The sequence below is a fragment of the Gracilinanus agilis genome, chromosome 6, assembly GCF_016433145.1.
Source record: "Gracilinanus agilis isolate LMUSP501 chromosome 6, AgileGrace, whole genome shotgun sequence".
NCBI lineage: Eukaryota > Metazoa > Chordata > Mammalia > Didelphimorphia > Didelphidae > Gracilinanus > Gracilinanus agilis.
In genome coordinates this window covers 255,215,559-255,229,648 of record NC_058135.1, presented here as the reverse complement: position 1 = coordinate 255,229,648, position 14,090 = coordinate 255,215,559, and the positions used below count along the sequence as shown (strand labels likewise).

Here is a 14,090-nt window from a genome sequence, read left to right as displayed (position 1 = left end):
AAGGTAATTAAGAGAATGGGGGGAGGAGAAAAAAATTCTTTTCTTTAAGGGACACAACAAGTTCAATCAATTTATATCCCAAGAAGAAAAGAAGTCATTTGCAAATATTAAAAATTATTATAACCAACAGGGTAACTAGAAGAAGTTTACATAGAGGGAACAGGGACAAACTGTATAGGATGAAATGTCAAGCGATATGTAAATATATATATATATATATATGTATGTATGTATGTATGTATGCATGTATAAATATATACAAAACTGGGGGGGGGAAGAAGATAATAATAAGAAAAATAGGAAAATGAAAAAAAGGAATAAATTTATATTCCATAAAGAAGCACATGGGACGAACAGGGAAAAATAGCAATACATTAAGGGTAAAGAGGTTAGAGAGAGGAAATACTTAAGTGCATTGAAATCAACTTAGAGAAGAACAATAAGATCCATAGGGGCAGAAAATTGATTCAAGCCCTATAGAGAAGTAGAAGGGTAACAAATGGACTGGTGGGAAGGGAAGCCATACTAGGGAGGGAGAGGGTTTGGGGGGGGGGACACAGAGTGACTTTAAAGAACAATAAGAGGGGAATAAGAAGGGAGGGGGAGAAAGGGAAGTACAATAAGGGAGGGTATTATAGGAACTGATTAAAAACAAAACACTGGTATAGAAGGAAACAATGAAAGAAGAAAGGACAGGACTAGGAGAGAGAATCAAAATGTCTGGGAATGCACAGTTGATAATTATAATAACTCTGAATGGGAATGGGATGAACTCGCCCATAAAATGGAAACAAATAGCAGAGTGGATTAGAAACCAAAATCCGACCATATGTTGTCTACAAGAAACACACATGAGACAGACAGACGGACATAGAGTAAAAATGAGAGGATGGAGCAAAATCTTTTGGGCTTCAAATGAGAAAAAGAAGGCAGAGGTGGCTATCATGACTTCTGACAGAGCCAAAGTAAAAATAGATAAGGTTAAAAGAGATAGGGAAGGTAACTACATCCTAATAAAAGGCAGTATAAACAATGAAGAAATATCAGCACTCAATATGTATGCACCAAACAGTATAGCTTCCAAAGATCAGATGTGAAACAAGTATGCCCATTATCACCTCTATTATTTAACATTGTACTAGAAACAGTAGCAGTAACAATTAGAGAAGAAAAAGAAATTGAAGGCATTAAAATAGGCAATGAGGAGACTAAGCTATCACTCTTTGCAGATGATATGATGGCCTACTTAAAAAATCCTAGAGAATCAACTAAAAAACTAGTAGAAATAATCAACAACTTTAGCAACGTTGAAGGATACAAAATAAATGCACATAAATCATCAGCATTTCTATATATTTCCAACACATCACAGCAGCAAGAGGTAAAAAGAGAAACACCATTTAAAATCACCCTAGACAATATAAAATACTTAGGTGTCTATCTACCAAAACAAAAACAGGAATTACATGAACATAACTACAAAACACTTTCCAAACAATTAAAACTAGATCTAAACAATTGGAAAAAAAAATTGAGTGCTCGTGGGTAGGACGAGCTAACATAATAAAAATGACCATTCTACCCAAATTAATTTACTTATTTAGTGCCAAACTACCAAAAAACTTTTTTACTGAATTAGAAAAAAATATGACAAAGTTTATTTGGAAGAACAAAAGATCAAGAATATCAAGGGAAATGATGACAAAAAACATGAAGGAAGGTGGCTTAGTAGTACCAGATATTAAGCTGTACTATAAAGCAGCAGTGATCAAAACAACATGATACTGGCTAAGAGATAGAAGGGAGGATCAGTGGAATAGACTTGGGGTAAGTGACGTCAGCAAAACAGTGTATGATAAACCCAAAGACAAAAATCCACTATTTGACAAAAACTGCTGCGAAAATTGGAAAACAATATTGGAGAGAATAGGTTTAGATCAACATCTCACACCCTACACCAAGATAAATTCAGAATGGGTGAAAGACCTGAATATAAAGAAGGAAGCTGTAAGTAAATTAGGTGAACACAGAATAGTATACTTTTCAGATCTCTAGGAAAGGAAAGATTTTAAAACAAAGCAAGTTAGAAAAAAATTACAATATGTAAAATAAATAATTTTGATTATATTAAATTAAAAAGGTTTTGTACAAAGAAAAACAATGCAATCAAAATCAGAGGGGAAACAACAAACTGGGAAAAAATCTTTATAACAAAAAATTCTGACAGAGGTCTAATTATTCAAATATACAAAGAGTTAAATCAATTGTATAAAAAAATCAAGCCATTCCCCAATTGATAAATGGGCAAGGGACATGAATAGGCAATATTCAGATAAAGAAATCAAAAGTATCAATAAGCACATGAGAAAGTGTTCTAAATCTCTAATAATTAGAGAAATGCAAATGAAAACAACTCTGAGGTACCACCTCACACCTAGCAGATTAGCTAAAATGATAGCAGGGGAGAAAAATGAATGTTGGAGGGGATGTGGCAAAATTGGGACATTGATGCATTGCTGGTGGAGTTGTGAACTGATCCAACCATTCTGGATGGCAATTTGGAACTATGCCCAAAGAGCGATAAAAGAATGCTGCCCTTTGATCCAGCCATAGCATTGCTGGGTTTGTACCCCAAAGAGATCATAGATAAACAGACTTGTATGAAAATATTTATAGCTGCACTCTTTGTGGTGGCAAAAAATTGGAAAGCAAGGGTATGCCCTTCAATTGGGGAATGGCTGAACAAATTGTGGTATATGTTGGTGATGGAATACTATTGTGCTCAAAGGAATAATAAACTGGAGGAATTCCATGTGAACTGGAAAGACCTCTGGGAATTGATGCAGAGTGAAAGGAGCAGAGCCAGAAGGGCATTGTACACAGAGATTGATATACTGTGGTAAAATCGAATGTAATGGACTTCTGTACCAGCAGAAAGCAATGACACAGGACAGTTCTAAGGGATTTATGGTAAAGAACGCTACCCACATTCAGAGGAAGAACTACAGGAGTGGAAACACAGAAAAAAAAACAACTGCTTGAACACTTGGGTTGATGAGGACATGATTGGGAACGTAGACCTGAAAGGACCACACCAATGCAACTATCAATAATATGTAAATATGTCTTGACTGACCACACATGTTAAAACCAGTGGAAATGTGAGTTAGCTATGGGGGAGGGGGAGAGGTGGATTTGAGAGGGTGAAGGGTAAAGTAAAAACATGAATTATGTAACCATGGAAAATTTTTCTAAAAATAAAAAATTAAATAAAAAAGAAACACCTAACTAATATTGTATTACAAATGCAACATATATAATGATATATAATAATAATATATAAACACCAAATTAATAAAATCAAGAAACACATACTAATAATGCTGATGATGATAGAAAGCATTTATGGCATTTAACATATATGGTAGCTGCTGAGGATACAAATGCAAAAGAATTTCTGCCTTCAAAGAGTTTATAGTTTCCTGGAGTGATAAACCATGCACACAAATAAATATAACAAAATGCTTGAGGAAGGGAAGAGCAAGCAATGAGGAAAAGGAAAAGCTATAAATTTAGGAGCTGGCATATGAGTTGTACCATTCATTTTTTGAATGACTTATTACAATCAGAGAATAGTTGCAGGCAGTGAGGATACAGAGATTAAACCTTAAGGACATTCTATCTACTGGAGTTGGGATGAGACACAACATCTACTCTGATAAGGGCAATTGAACGAGAGACCATAGTGTGTTAAGGTAACTTAGAAAAACAATCGGCTTGGGATCTGAAGGAAGCTAAAGAGTCTCCTGGGCAGTTGTGAGGAAATAGGATAAGGCTCAAAGTCAAGAGATGCAGGTAGTCTAATTTGGCACAGAAGAAGATGGGAATGAGGGCAAAAGTACAAGGGTTGGTGTTGGCAAAAATTCAGGGAAAATTAGAAGAAAACAAGGTGTGATGTAGAAAGGAATAAGAGAGAATGAGGAACAGAACAAGGAGAAAAGGAAGGAAATAAACATCTATTAAGTGCCATTTGTGTGCCAGGCACTGCACTAAGCTCATTACAAATATCTTCTCAGCAACTCTGGGAGGCAGGTGAAACTTTATCCCCATTTTATAGTTGAGGAAACTGAGGCAAACAGAAATTTGCTCAGAGTCCCATAGCTACAATGTGACTGAGACTTGTTTTGAACTCAGGTCTTCCTGTATACTGTTTTAAGGTGGCTCACTTAATTTCAGGACAGTGACTCCAGACCCATTACTCTGTCTCCTGGGCTATCTAGCTCCTCCAAGAGGGCAACTCCTGATGAATGCCTCTATTTTCTTAGAAAACAATTGGGCAAGATGTGTAGATGAGAAAGGACTACTTCTAGGCATGGAGGCATGGGAGTGAGGTGGGGAGAGTGGTATAGTCTGTGTCCAAAAGGAAGAGTCAAGTGTGAAGGATGGGTCACAGATCAATTTAGCTAGAACCCAGTGTTCCTGAAAAGGAAGAGTATGAAATTTGGCTAAAAAAGGTGGGGAAAAGCCAAACTGTGGAGTACCTTAAGTATTAGGCTAAGGAGGCATGGCATTCTTGAGGCAAATTCTAACCCAACTTCAGTGAGCCCCATGTCACATCTGGGATCAAATACAAAATCCTGTTTGACATTCAAGGCCTTTTCTTACCCAGCCCCTCGCCTACAAGTTGGGTTTCACAACTCCACCCTTCTACTCCAAGAACCAGGGACACTTGCCTCCTTCTATTCCTCTAAAAAGAAGCTCTATCTTGGGGTATTATTCTACCTGTCTGTGTGGAATATGCTCCCTCCTCATCTCCACTTAAAGTGCCAGGAAGTCTTTCTCGTTCTCTGTTCTAGTGCCTTCTGTCTGTTTGCTCCAGTTTATCCCATGTATAGCTGTTCTACATGGCTGTTGGCATGTTGTCTCCTCCTTTAGACTAGGAGCTCCGTAATATCAGGATCCTTCTCTAAAAACCAAACGACTTTCCTCTTTACCCTGCTAACCACTGAAGCTCTCGCCTAAACAGATGCCAATGCCCTTCAATTGGCCACTGCCACTGATCTCCCAATTGCTTTTAAAGGTCTCACTATCCTCTGTGCCACTCACCATCATCTTTAAACCCATCTTACATATCCTATCCATTGACAAGTCAGACTGATGATCCTTCTACCATATCTTTCATATCAGTCCCTTCTGCTCATTATGTGACTTTGAATTATTATCATTTCTTGCCTGAATTATTACAAAAGTTAAAAAAAATTGGCTTCCCTGCTTCCAGCCTTTCTCCTCCTCAATTCACTTTCAATATGACTGCTAAAATAATCTTCTTAAGGCAGAGGCCTGACCATGTTATTTACCTGTTTAAAAAAAATGCACTGCCTCTAGGATCAAGTACAAACTGATCAGTCTGACATTTTGGGCCCTCTTTATCTTCCCATTCTGGTCAGACTGATGTGCCAAGTGTTCTCATAACTCACCAGCCTATCTCTTTCCCTCTCTCAGCCTTCACACAGGCTCTCCCTCTAATTGCCCCTGTCATCTTTTAAGGCCCAGATCAGGTGGCATTCCTCTCCAATCCCCCCGATGATAGGGCAGTCTCCTCAAATTACCTCACCCTATTCTGATCCATGGACATAGCCTATCTCTCTCCCCTTATAGAATGCAAATTTATTAAGGGCAGGCAAGGACTGTTTTTTTTTTCTTTCTTCTTCTTTGTATCCCCAATGCTTTTAAGTATGCTCAGTGCTTCCCTTGACATAAGAGGTATTTCCCAGTGTCTAAACAGTCATCATTGTGACTGTTAAAAGATGAAAGTAAATTGTCATTTTTTTCTGTTTAACATTTATTAAACCAACTATATCTGTAGAGTACCATTAATTGGACCATTAGACTAGTCAGGTAAGAAAAACACCAAATGGGGCATAATATGCAGAGATTTATGTAAAATGACAAAAGCAAATTAAACTGGGACAACTAGATGGCTCAGTAGATAGAGAACTGGGTTCAAATCTGACCCTAGACACTTCCTAGTTGTGAGATCTTGGGTAAGTCACTTAACCCCAGTTGCTTAGCCCTTACCACTCTTCTGCCTTGGAACTGATACTTAGTATTGATTCTAAGTCAGTAGGTAAGGGTTTTTTAAAAAGAAAATTAAACTGATCAGAACTTTTAGTGAGTCAGTTCTGCCAAAGCTATTAAAATAGCTTTTGAGTGTTACTATAATTGCAAGTGGTTCAGCCATGATGAAAGTCAAGTAAAATAACAACAACAACAACAACAGGAAAAAAGCAGGTAAGGAAAAAAGCCAGTTTAAAATTATAATTTTTCTTAGGGATAATCCATAACGTACACAAATTATAGCTTCACTTAAAAGTGTCTTGAGTTCAAACGATTTTCCATGCTGACAATAACTTTCTCCTCTTTTCTACTTCCCAACCTCCTACCTGTCTTTCTAATAATGAATGGCGACAGAAAACTCCTTGTATGGATAAAAGTATGATTCCTTTTACTCAAGTTTCAATTTAATAGGTTAGTCTAAATGCACAGATATATTTAAAAGTAAAAAGTACACACAGCTGATTAGTTTATGTTTAGGGAAATTTTCAATTTTTTCCCTTACTTAAAAAAGTCCTGATTTATATAGTTGAAGAGATCTTATAAGCCAACTGGTTCAGTCTGTAAAATATTGTTGAACAGTTCCTTCCCCAAAATTGAAATTGTCATTCTCTAGGATAGTGGGTAAGACTCCTCTGCTGCAGTCTTAATTACGAAAAGCATGGACAAATGGTAAAGCATAGCATTATTCCTTTTGAAATGAACCAGTGAAGTTCCTTTTGGTGAGATGAGCATATACGTTTCATAAATTAAAATAAATCTCATATGGTAGAGCAGCCATTTTCAAAATTAATTTAATTACATGTTTAAAGTTTAATTACATTTAATTAAGCATTTAGGTTTAATAGGAAATAAATGAATGATCAATTAAATTTCCTAAAATGAAACACTGCCTTGTTAATGAAAATCTATGAGTCTTCTTATTCCTCTGAACTGTTACTTTTCTGAACAAAGAAATCTCTCTACAGACATTTTTAGTGCAAGATTTTAGCTTTAAAAAACTATGTCTATACAGGATAAGAAAAAAATAAGATATTTTCTGTAGATCTAGCATTTGTGTTTTTTATAATGTCTGAAAACAGTTTAAAACTATTTTGTTTTGGAATGCATTTATACTTTATTTTGCATTTTAAATTCATAATGCATTTTATGCCCTTAGGAAAAAAATTCCTTAATATTTCCTTTTTTCCAAAATTATTACTTTACATACAAAAAGAAATTTCATAATAGTTTTAGTAAATAACACTGTACTGTTATTTATTTGAAAGATCAGGACGTCTTATTTTTTGCTGGTAACGCTTTGCCTATTTTTGTAATGGGAATTTGGGAGTGTTTAAATTTTATTTAAAACTACTAAACCTTATTTTATCAGTCAATTAAAGTGCTTTATTGCTCTGGGGTTACTAGGAAAATTTCAACCTCTGTATACACACTGAGATGAGAGAACCCCTACCTGTCACTTCTGCTGATTTCCAAAATTAAAGAAATCCATTCAAAGAAGAGTTGGCACATTTAGTTTATATTTGTTTAATGTCTAAAATGTGCCAGATGAAACACATATCCCAAAAGCTTGTTTCATGTTAATTATTTTTTGACTCCCAACTGAATGAAAAATCCTATTTTGCATGCATCTCTCACATGTTCTTTTCTCTTCACTCATACAGCCACCACTCTAGATCAGACCCTCATCAACTCTTTCCTTAGACTACTGCAATAGCCTCTTAATTGGTCTATCAATATCAAGTCTCTCTTCCTTCTTTAATTTTTTTCCTCTGCCTGGTACCAAAGTACTTCCTAGGTCAAACCCTCTGCAGTAGCTCCTTATTATGTGTATAGGACTGAATAAAAACTTCTGTTTTGTGTTTAAAGATCCTAAAATACTGACTTCAATCTATCTTTCCAGTCTTATCATAGATCCATCCCCTTATTGTTGTTTCTCTTAGAGCATGCCATTGTCCATCTTGAAACTGTACCTGGAAAAGGCTCCCTTCTCTCCACCACCCCTTCGACTACTTGGATTCCTTCACAGCTCAAACCCAATACTACCTCCTCTATGATGCCTCTCTTTTTCCCTCCCAGTGGCTTGTGATTGAAATTATCTTCTCCCAAAAGAATGCAAGTTCTTTGAAGGCAAGGATTATTTCAATTTTTTTCTTTTAATCTCTAGCACCTAGCACAGTGTTTGACTGATTACCAGTGAGGATCACTAAAAACTAAGATACTAATATGTACTTATGATGACTATAATGCTGATAAAATGTTCTGACTTCTATAAAACAAGGTGTCATGAAGCCGGAGAGGCATAATTTCTATTTAGTGATCAATGCATAGACACAGGGTGGCTAAGTTAATTTAGCCAAAGCTAGGAATAACAAGTGTCCTGCTTCTGGTGCTTATATCCAATCAAGACAAATTATTTTTGAAAAGAATATGAGAGAGGAAACTTGGTGACATTACACTGAGTCATTAGTTAGAAAATTTGGGAAATGGTGTGAAACTACACTATGCTACCTGAAAATCTGTCTTTTACTTCCAGTACTCAGACATAGACTATATGTGGATAGCAAGAATTCAGGAGAATTGTTGTAGAGTTACAGAGATTTAATGAATAAAAATACATATATAATACATCCTTTTAAAAATAGAGAATTATTTATTAATATTTGTTACCTGGGGCAGCTAAGTGGCTCAGTGGATTGAGAGCCAGGCCTAGAAATGGGAGATCCTAGGTCAAATCTGGCCTCGGACACTTCCTAGTTATGTAACCCTGGACAAGTCATTTAACTCCTATTGCCTAGTCCTTCCTGCTCTTCTATTTTAGAAGCAATACATAGCAAAATATTTAATGTAATGCAAAAAATATATATCTGTTATTAGAATGCTAACTACACATAAAAGAAACTAGTTTTTCTTGGGAAATTACATAAACTGCAATGCTCTCTTTTTTCTTCTTTCATATGCTGAAATGTTCATGTTTGTTAATGATTAAGTTCATTAACTTAAAATATGGGACATTATAATAAAATATAAGCAAAAAAAGAACTGAGGGGCAGTAGATGGCTCAATTGCTAGAGAGCCAAGCCTAGAAAAGGGAGGATCTAGGTTCAAACCTGGCCTTAAACATTTTCTTGATGTGTGACCCTGGGCAAATCACTTAACTCCCATTTCCTAGCCCTTACCACTCTTCTGTGTTGGAACCAATTTGCAGTATTAATTCTAAGATGGAAGATAAGGGTTAAAAAAAAAACAATTGAAATTGAGAATTTCCCAAAATGCAAACAAAAAGTACACAGGATGAGCAGGATGCAACAAATTATAACCAAGAAATAACAAAGAATAAATGGTGCAAAGGATGTCACAAAAACACATGATCAGAAAGAAAGTAGGCTGATCATAAGGCAAGATTAAAGGATAACCAGGAATGTCCTCATTAGTGGTGTCACGACAATTAAAAGGGAACCTAAGGAAGGCCCTCAACCCACTAGAAGGAGCTCTTGTGATGTTCTTTTGGCAGTATATGGATAGGACATGGATGGGATGAAAATACCCACCTCAATGACATCAGTGATTCACTGGAATACTTTAGTTATCTTGCATAGTGGTTAACACAGTGATGGTTGGATTTTTAGAAATATTCTTTGAGTTGGCTTAGAAAAAAAAAAGATGGACTGAAGAATAACAACACGGCCCACAATGGGCAACTGGATGGAAAGATCCTATTCATGTAATATTATTTAGTCCCCTGGATTATGGGAGGAAAATATTTAGATCTTTTCCAAAATTGCAAATTTTCTTTCTGCTGCTGTCATCCTTTCCTTATTTGCATATATTTTAAAATATCTGAAAAGCCCTTCATAATTAAAATTATATATTAAGCACCATTTGCATGTGGAAGCTGTCCTAGGATCTATAATATTAATTATACTTTAAAAAATTATGAGTTTCTTGTAAGGGGCCTTGAGGTGTCTGAAGGAAGGAGACTATAAAAAGCTAATAAGTAAAGAAAAACTGAAGAGGCTATTTTAGAATGTAAGTTCTTAGCAGGTGGTGATCATTATATTTACAAATGTGTTTAACATAGTTTCTAGAAGGCAGTCATCTGGGTGAATAAGTTTTAGGTATGTGAACAATAGAATTTTCTTAATCTAATTTTTGGGTGTCAATAAAGTTCTTTAGGAGTGAAGTAAGTGGTGCTATTATCATTAATTATATGAATGAATTTTAAAAAGCACTTATTAAGTACTTATGTGCAAAGACCACTAGATATATTAAAAAAAAGAAAAAAGACAGGCTCTGTTCTCCAGGAGCTGACATTTTAAAAGGGAGATGGCCCACAGAGGAGATTTTAGCTGCAAGTCACATGGAAAGGCCTAGGGAAGGAGTGCGGGGGCAAAGTAGATGCTAAAGCATCTTCTTTAATGTCATTGATAGTAATAATATCTTTTTCTGATGTTGAATCCTTTGACAGAGCCAAGGACTTTGATGGTAAGAGCTTCCTTTTTGAGGTCCTTGGAAGCTGTGGCTGCAGAGGAGGTAGAGGTTTCAGAAGTAATTTCATATATTCGATGGATGCTCCTTACCACCAACTTATTATTATGAAGTTACTTTAGGGCAAAGAAAGTGAAATGGTAAATTTTTATTTTTCTATATGAAGAACTGTACTAAATAGTATTTGACTTGGTATCTTGTATCAAATATATTTTGTTGCCTATTGTGTACATTTATCAGCACTCATCTGACAAGGATTTCCTTTTTTTTTTTTTTTTCCCCTGTAGCTATATGTCTTCCTTATCTCTGCTTAGTATGCTTTTGTTAAGGGGAGTCATGTTGATGAAGGATGATCAAGAAGGTTGTAGGTCAATGGAAGAAGGGGAAAAAAAGCAAGAGACAACAACTCTAGATAAAATATTAATTTTAACTTGCAAATAGCAAAGACTAGATTTCACTATCTTTGAAACCATATGTAAGCGATATGCAAAGAAAGAACCTAATTATTTCATTCTTGGATTCTGGTCCTTGGGAAAATTCTACTAATGACTTATGATCTAAAATATATCTGTATCTTATAAGATAAAAAAGATGCCTTTCATTCACATTGGGAAAAGAGGAATTCCTACAGTCCTGCCTTTGGGGACACTGAAGTGACTTGAGGCTTTCAAAGGTATGCCAGAAATCCACAAACTAGGTCTCCCAACAAGATGGAAATCAATCAATCAATCAATCATAAATAGTTATGAAGTGCTTACTATGTAAAAAAATAAAGGATGGGCCTGGTGATGGACATTAAACCTGCTGTCTGAAAATAAGTCTAGCCACACACTGAGTACAAAGGGGTAGCAACCTACATCAGTGAGGAGAAAATCCTCCCCAATCAAATCACAGACTTTCAAAATACTGAAATATTAAATCTATAGAAACTATGACCTAGTCTGAATTCAATTATCCTCATTGGATAACAAGGCAGATAAAGATAATGCTGATTAGCATAATAATTTACCAATGTAAATTAGGGTTTTTAAAGTGCTTTCTATTGCATTTGTCTATTGGAACCTCACAATAATCTCAAGGAAAGAGTACTTGTATTGTAAGTAGAAAATCTGGACTGGAATCATGTGAAAAAAGGGTACCAGGACCATTAGTGCAACTACTACTACCATCTATCTCTCATAACTGTTGTGAGATGTAATATATAAACCTTAACACATTATAAAAATGGGAGTTCATCCCTATTTGCATCTAGCATCTGAGGAAATTGAGGCTCATAGAATCCAGTGTTACACAAGAGTGGTCAGCTAAGACTGGCAGATCCAAACCCAAGTCTTCTGATACCTGATTCTATGCTTGCTCCACTACACCAAGAGAGAGATCAATGAGGGATACGCCAAGTCACCTAGCTATGAAAAATTAAGATCTTAATCAAATTCCTACCTGTCTGAAATGTGATAGTTTGACAAATAAGTTCCTGAATCATTCCATTTTTTATTATTGCTATACTTAGCATTTATATAGTGTTAGGTACTATGCTAAGTGCCTTTACAAATATTATCCCTTTTATCTTCACAAAAATCTTGGGGAAGAAGTGCTATTATTATTTTCATTTTACATCTGAGGAAACTGAGGCAAATAGCGGCTAAGTGATTTGCCCAATGTCACACAGCTAAAAGATCTGATCTCAGATTTTTGTTAACTCAGGTTTTTGTGACTCCAGTTCTAGAACTCTACCCATCTTCCTCCATTTCAAAATTTCCTCTTCTGTTTAACTATTTACAAACTACTATATCTACTACTCTAATTGTAAAAGAATAAGGTTCCTAAGGATATGAACAGATTCTGATCCTTGGAAAAATCCATCCCACAGCTTAACTCTCTTGGAGTCAAATCACAAAACTGAACTAATTATTTGGACCTCTATGAATTCCTGAATACTAAAAATATTGCAATTTTCATACATTTAATGGTATAAATATGTTATCAGTGTCACAGGTTTAGTTGAACACCTAATACTCTTGATTCTATATTAAGAGTATGAAGAATGCTGTATTTGTCTTCCAGTTAGACACTGACAGACAACCTTAAGAAATAAAAACTTAATCTTTGCTCATCATACTAGTGTGGTATCAATCTACTGATGGCTACCTGGTAGTAGATAGTATGGCATGATTGATTTCTTTTAAAAAAACACTTCATAAAATACATTTAGGAGATGGTATTATTTTACATTCTTTTCATTGCTATCATGATAAAAAAGCTATCATTATTGTAAGGAATGCCAATAGGCAGTGATTTAAAACTATTTCATAATATTCTCATAATTAAAGCAGCAGGACATAAATATCTAGTATCTAAAATGTTCAACTATTGAGAGTCAAAATTATATCAGGGATAAGTGTATAAGATTTGAAAAAGAAAAATAAAAATCATTGTATAATGAAATACAACAAAATGAAAACATAATCATCACTGCTTATAATGTAAAAAATTACAATTTACACGTCACAGTATACACTTGAAGTTATGGGCCTTTTCAAAGCAAAACTTTGTTATATCAGTCTTTGAAATCTTACAAAGACTAGGAACTTACCAGGATTCTACATTAGCATATGAAGTAATTTCTTCGGGAAGGAAAAATTTATGCCATTTTGCAGACTGAATTATCTCTTGGGGCATCCTTTTTGACATATCATAATAGTGACCAAATCTTGATGATGTTCCTGGACCAGCCTGATGAGAAAGACCACAAATATCATTTTAGGATGGTTTCTTTTATGTGTTAGCAGTCACATTAGTTTGCCAGTCAAACAATCAACAAACATTTACTAAGTAATGTGCCAGGCACTGAGCTTGTAAAAGTACAAAGAATGAAATAATTTCTACTTCCAAAGAGCATAGATGTTAAGCCGGAACATTAGACACAATCAATAATTCAGAGCTCCTTGATCATAATTTTAAAATCTCTCTTTTAGCTTTCTTTTCACACCACACCATACTTTAATGCATCAAAATGAATTAATATGCATCACTTATGAAATTATGAGACTAGCCTGGTTGGCTGCCCTAGGGGACAGGAAGGCCTAGGCTCACATCCCACCTCTGATACTTTCTGGTTGTGTGGTCCTGGACAAGTCCCTAACCTCTCTGTTCTCTAAGTAATACCCAAGGCTAAATGTGGTAAGACATGTTTTGGACTGAAAGCTTCTTATACTAATGAAACCACACGGCTAGTTTCTAGCCTGTAATTATGAAACTGCATGATTTAAGTGGCCTGACTGAGCCTGGGAGGTTCCTGTTATTTAAAACTTTAAATTCATTCAGATAAGTTTCAAGTTCTTTATATTCCTGTTGGGGAAGGATTCTAGAAAGATCAATGTGAGAGCCCACTATATACTATTATCCTGATTTCCATGGAAAAGCCTAAAGACTGCCTGCAGAACACACACACACACACACACACACACACACACACACACACACACACA

The 14,090-nt window shown here is 35.4% G+C and overlaps 1 protein-coding gene across 1 annotated transcript in view; it reads right to left on the bottom strand.

The window, feature by feature from the left end:
* The window catches only part of ELP4 (elongator acetyltransferase complex subunit 4), a 289,442-nt gene that overhangs the window by 222,703 nt on the left and 52,649 nt on the right, over positions 1–14,090 (bottom strand). The window contains exon 5 of the mRNA XM_044682145.1: positions 13,196–13,335. Within this exon, the coding sequence (XP_044538080.1) occupies positions 13,196–13,335 (140 nt within the window). The remainder of the gene's footprint in view (positions 1–13,195; positions 13,336–14,090) is intronic.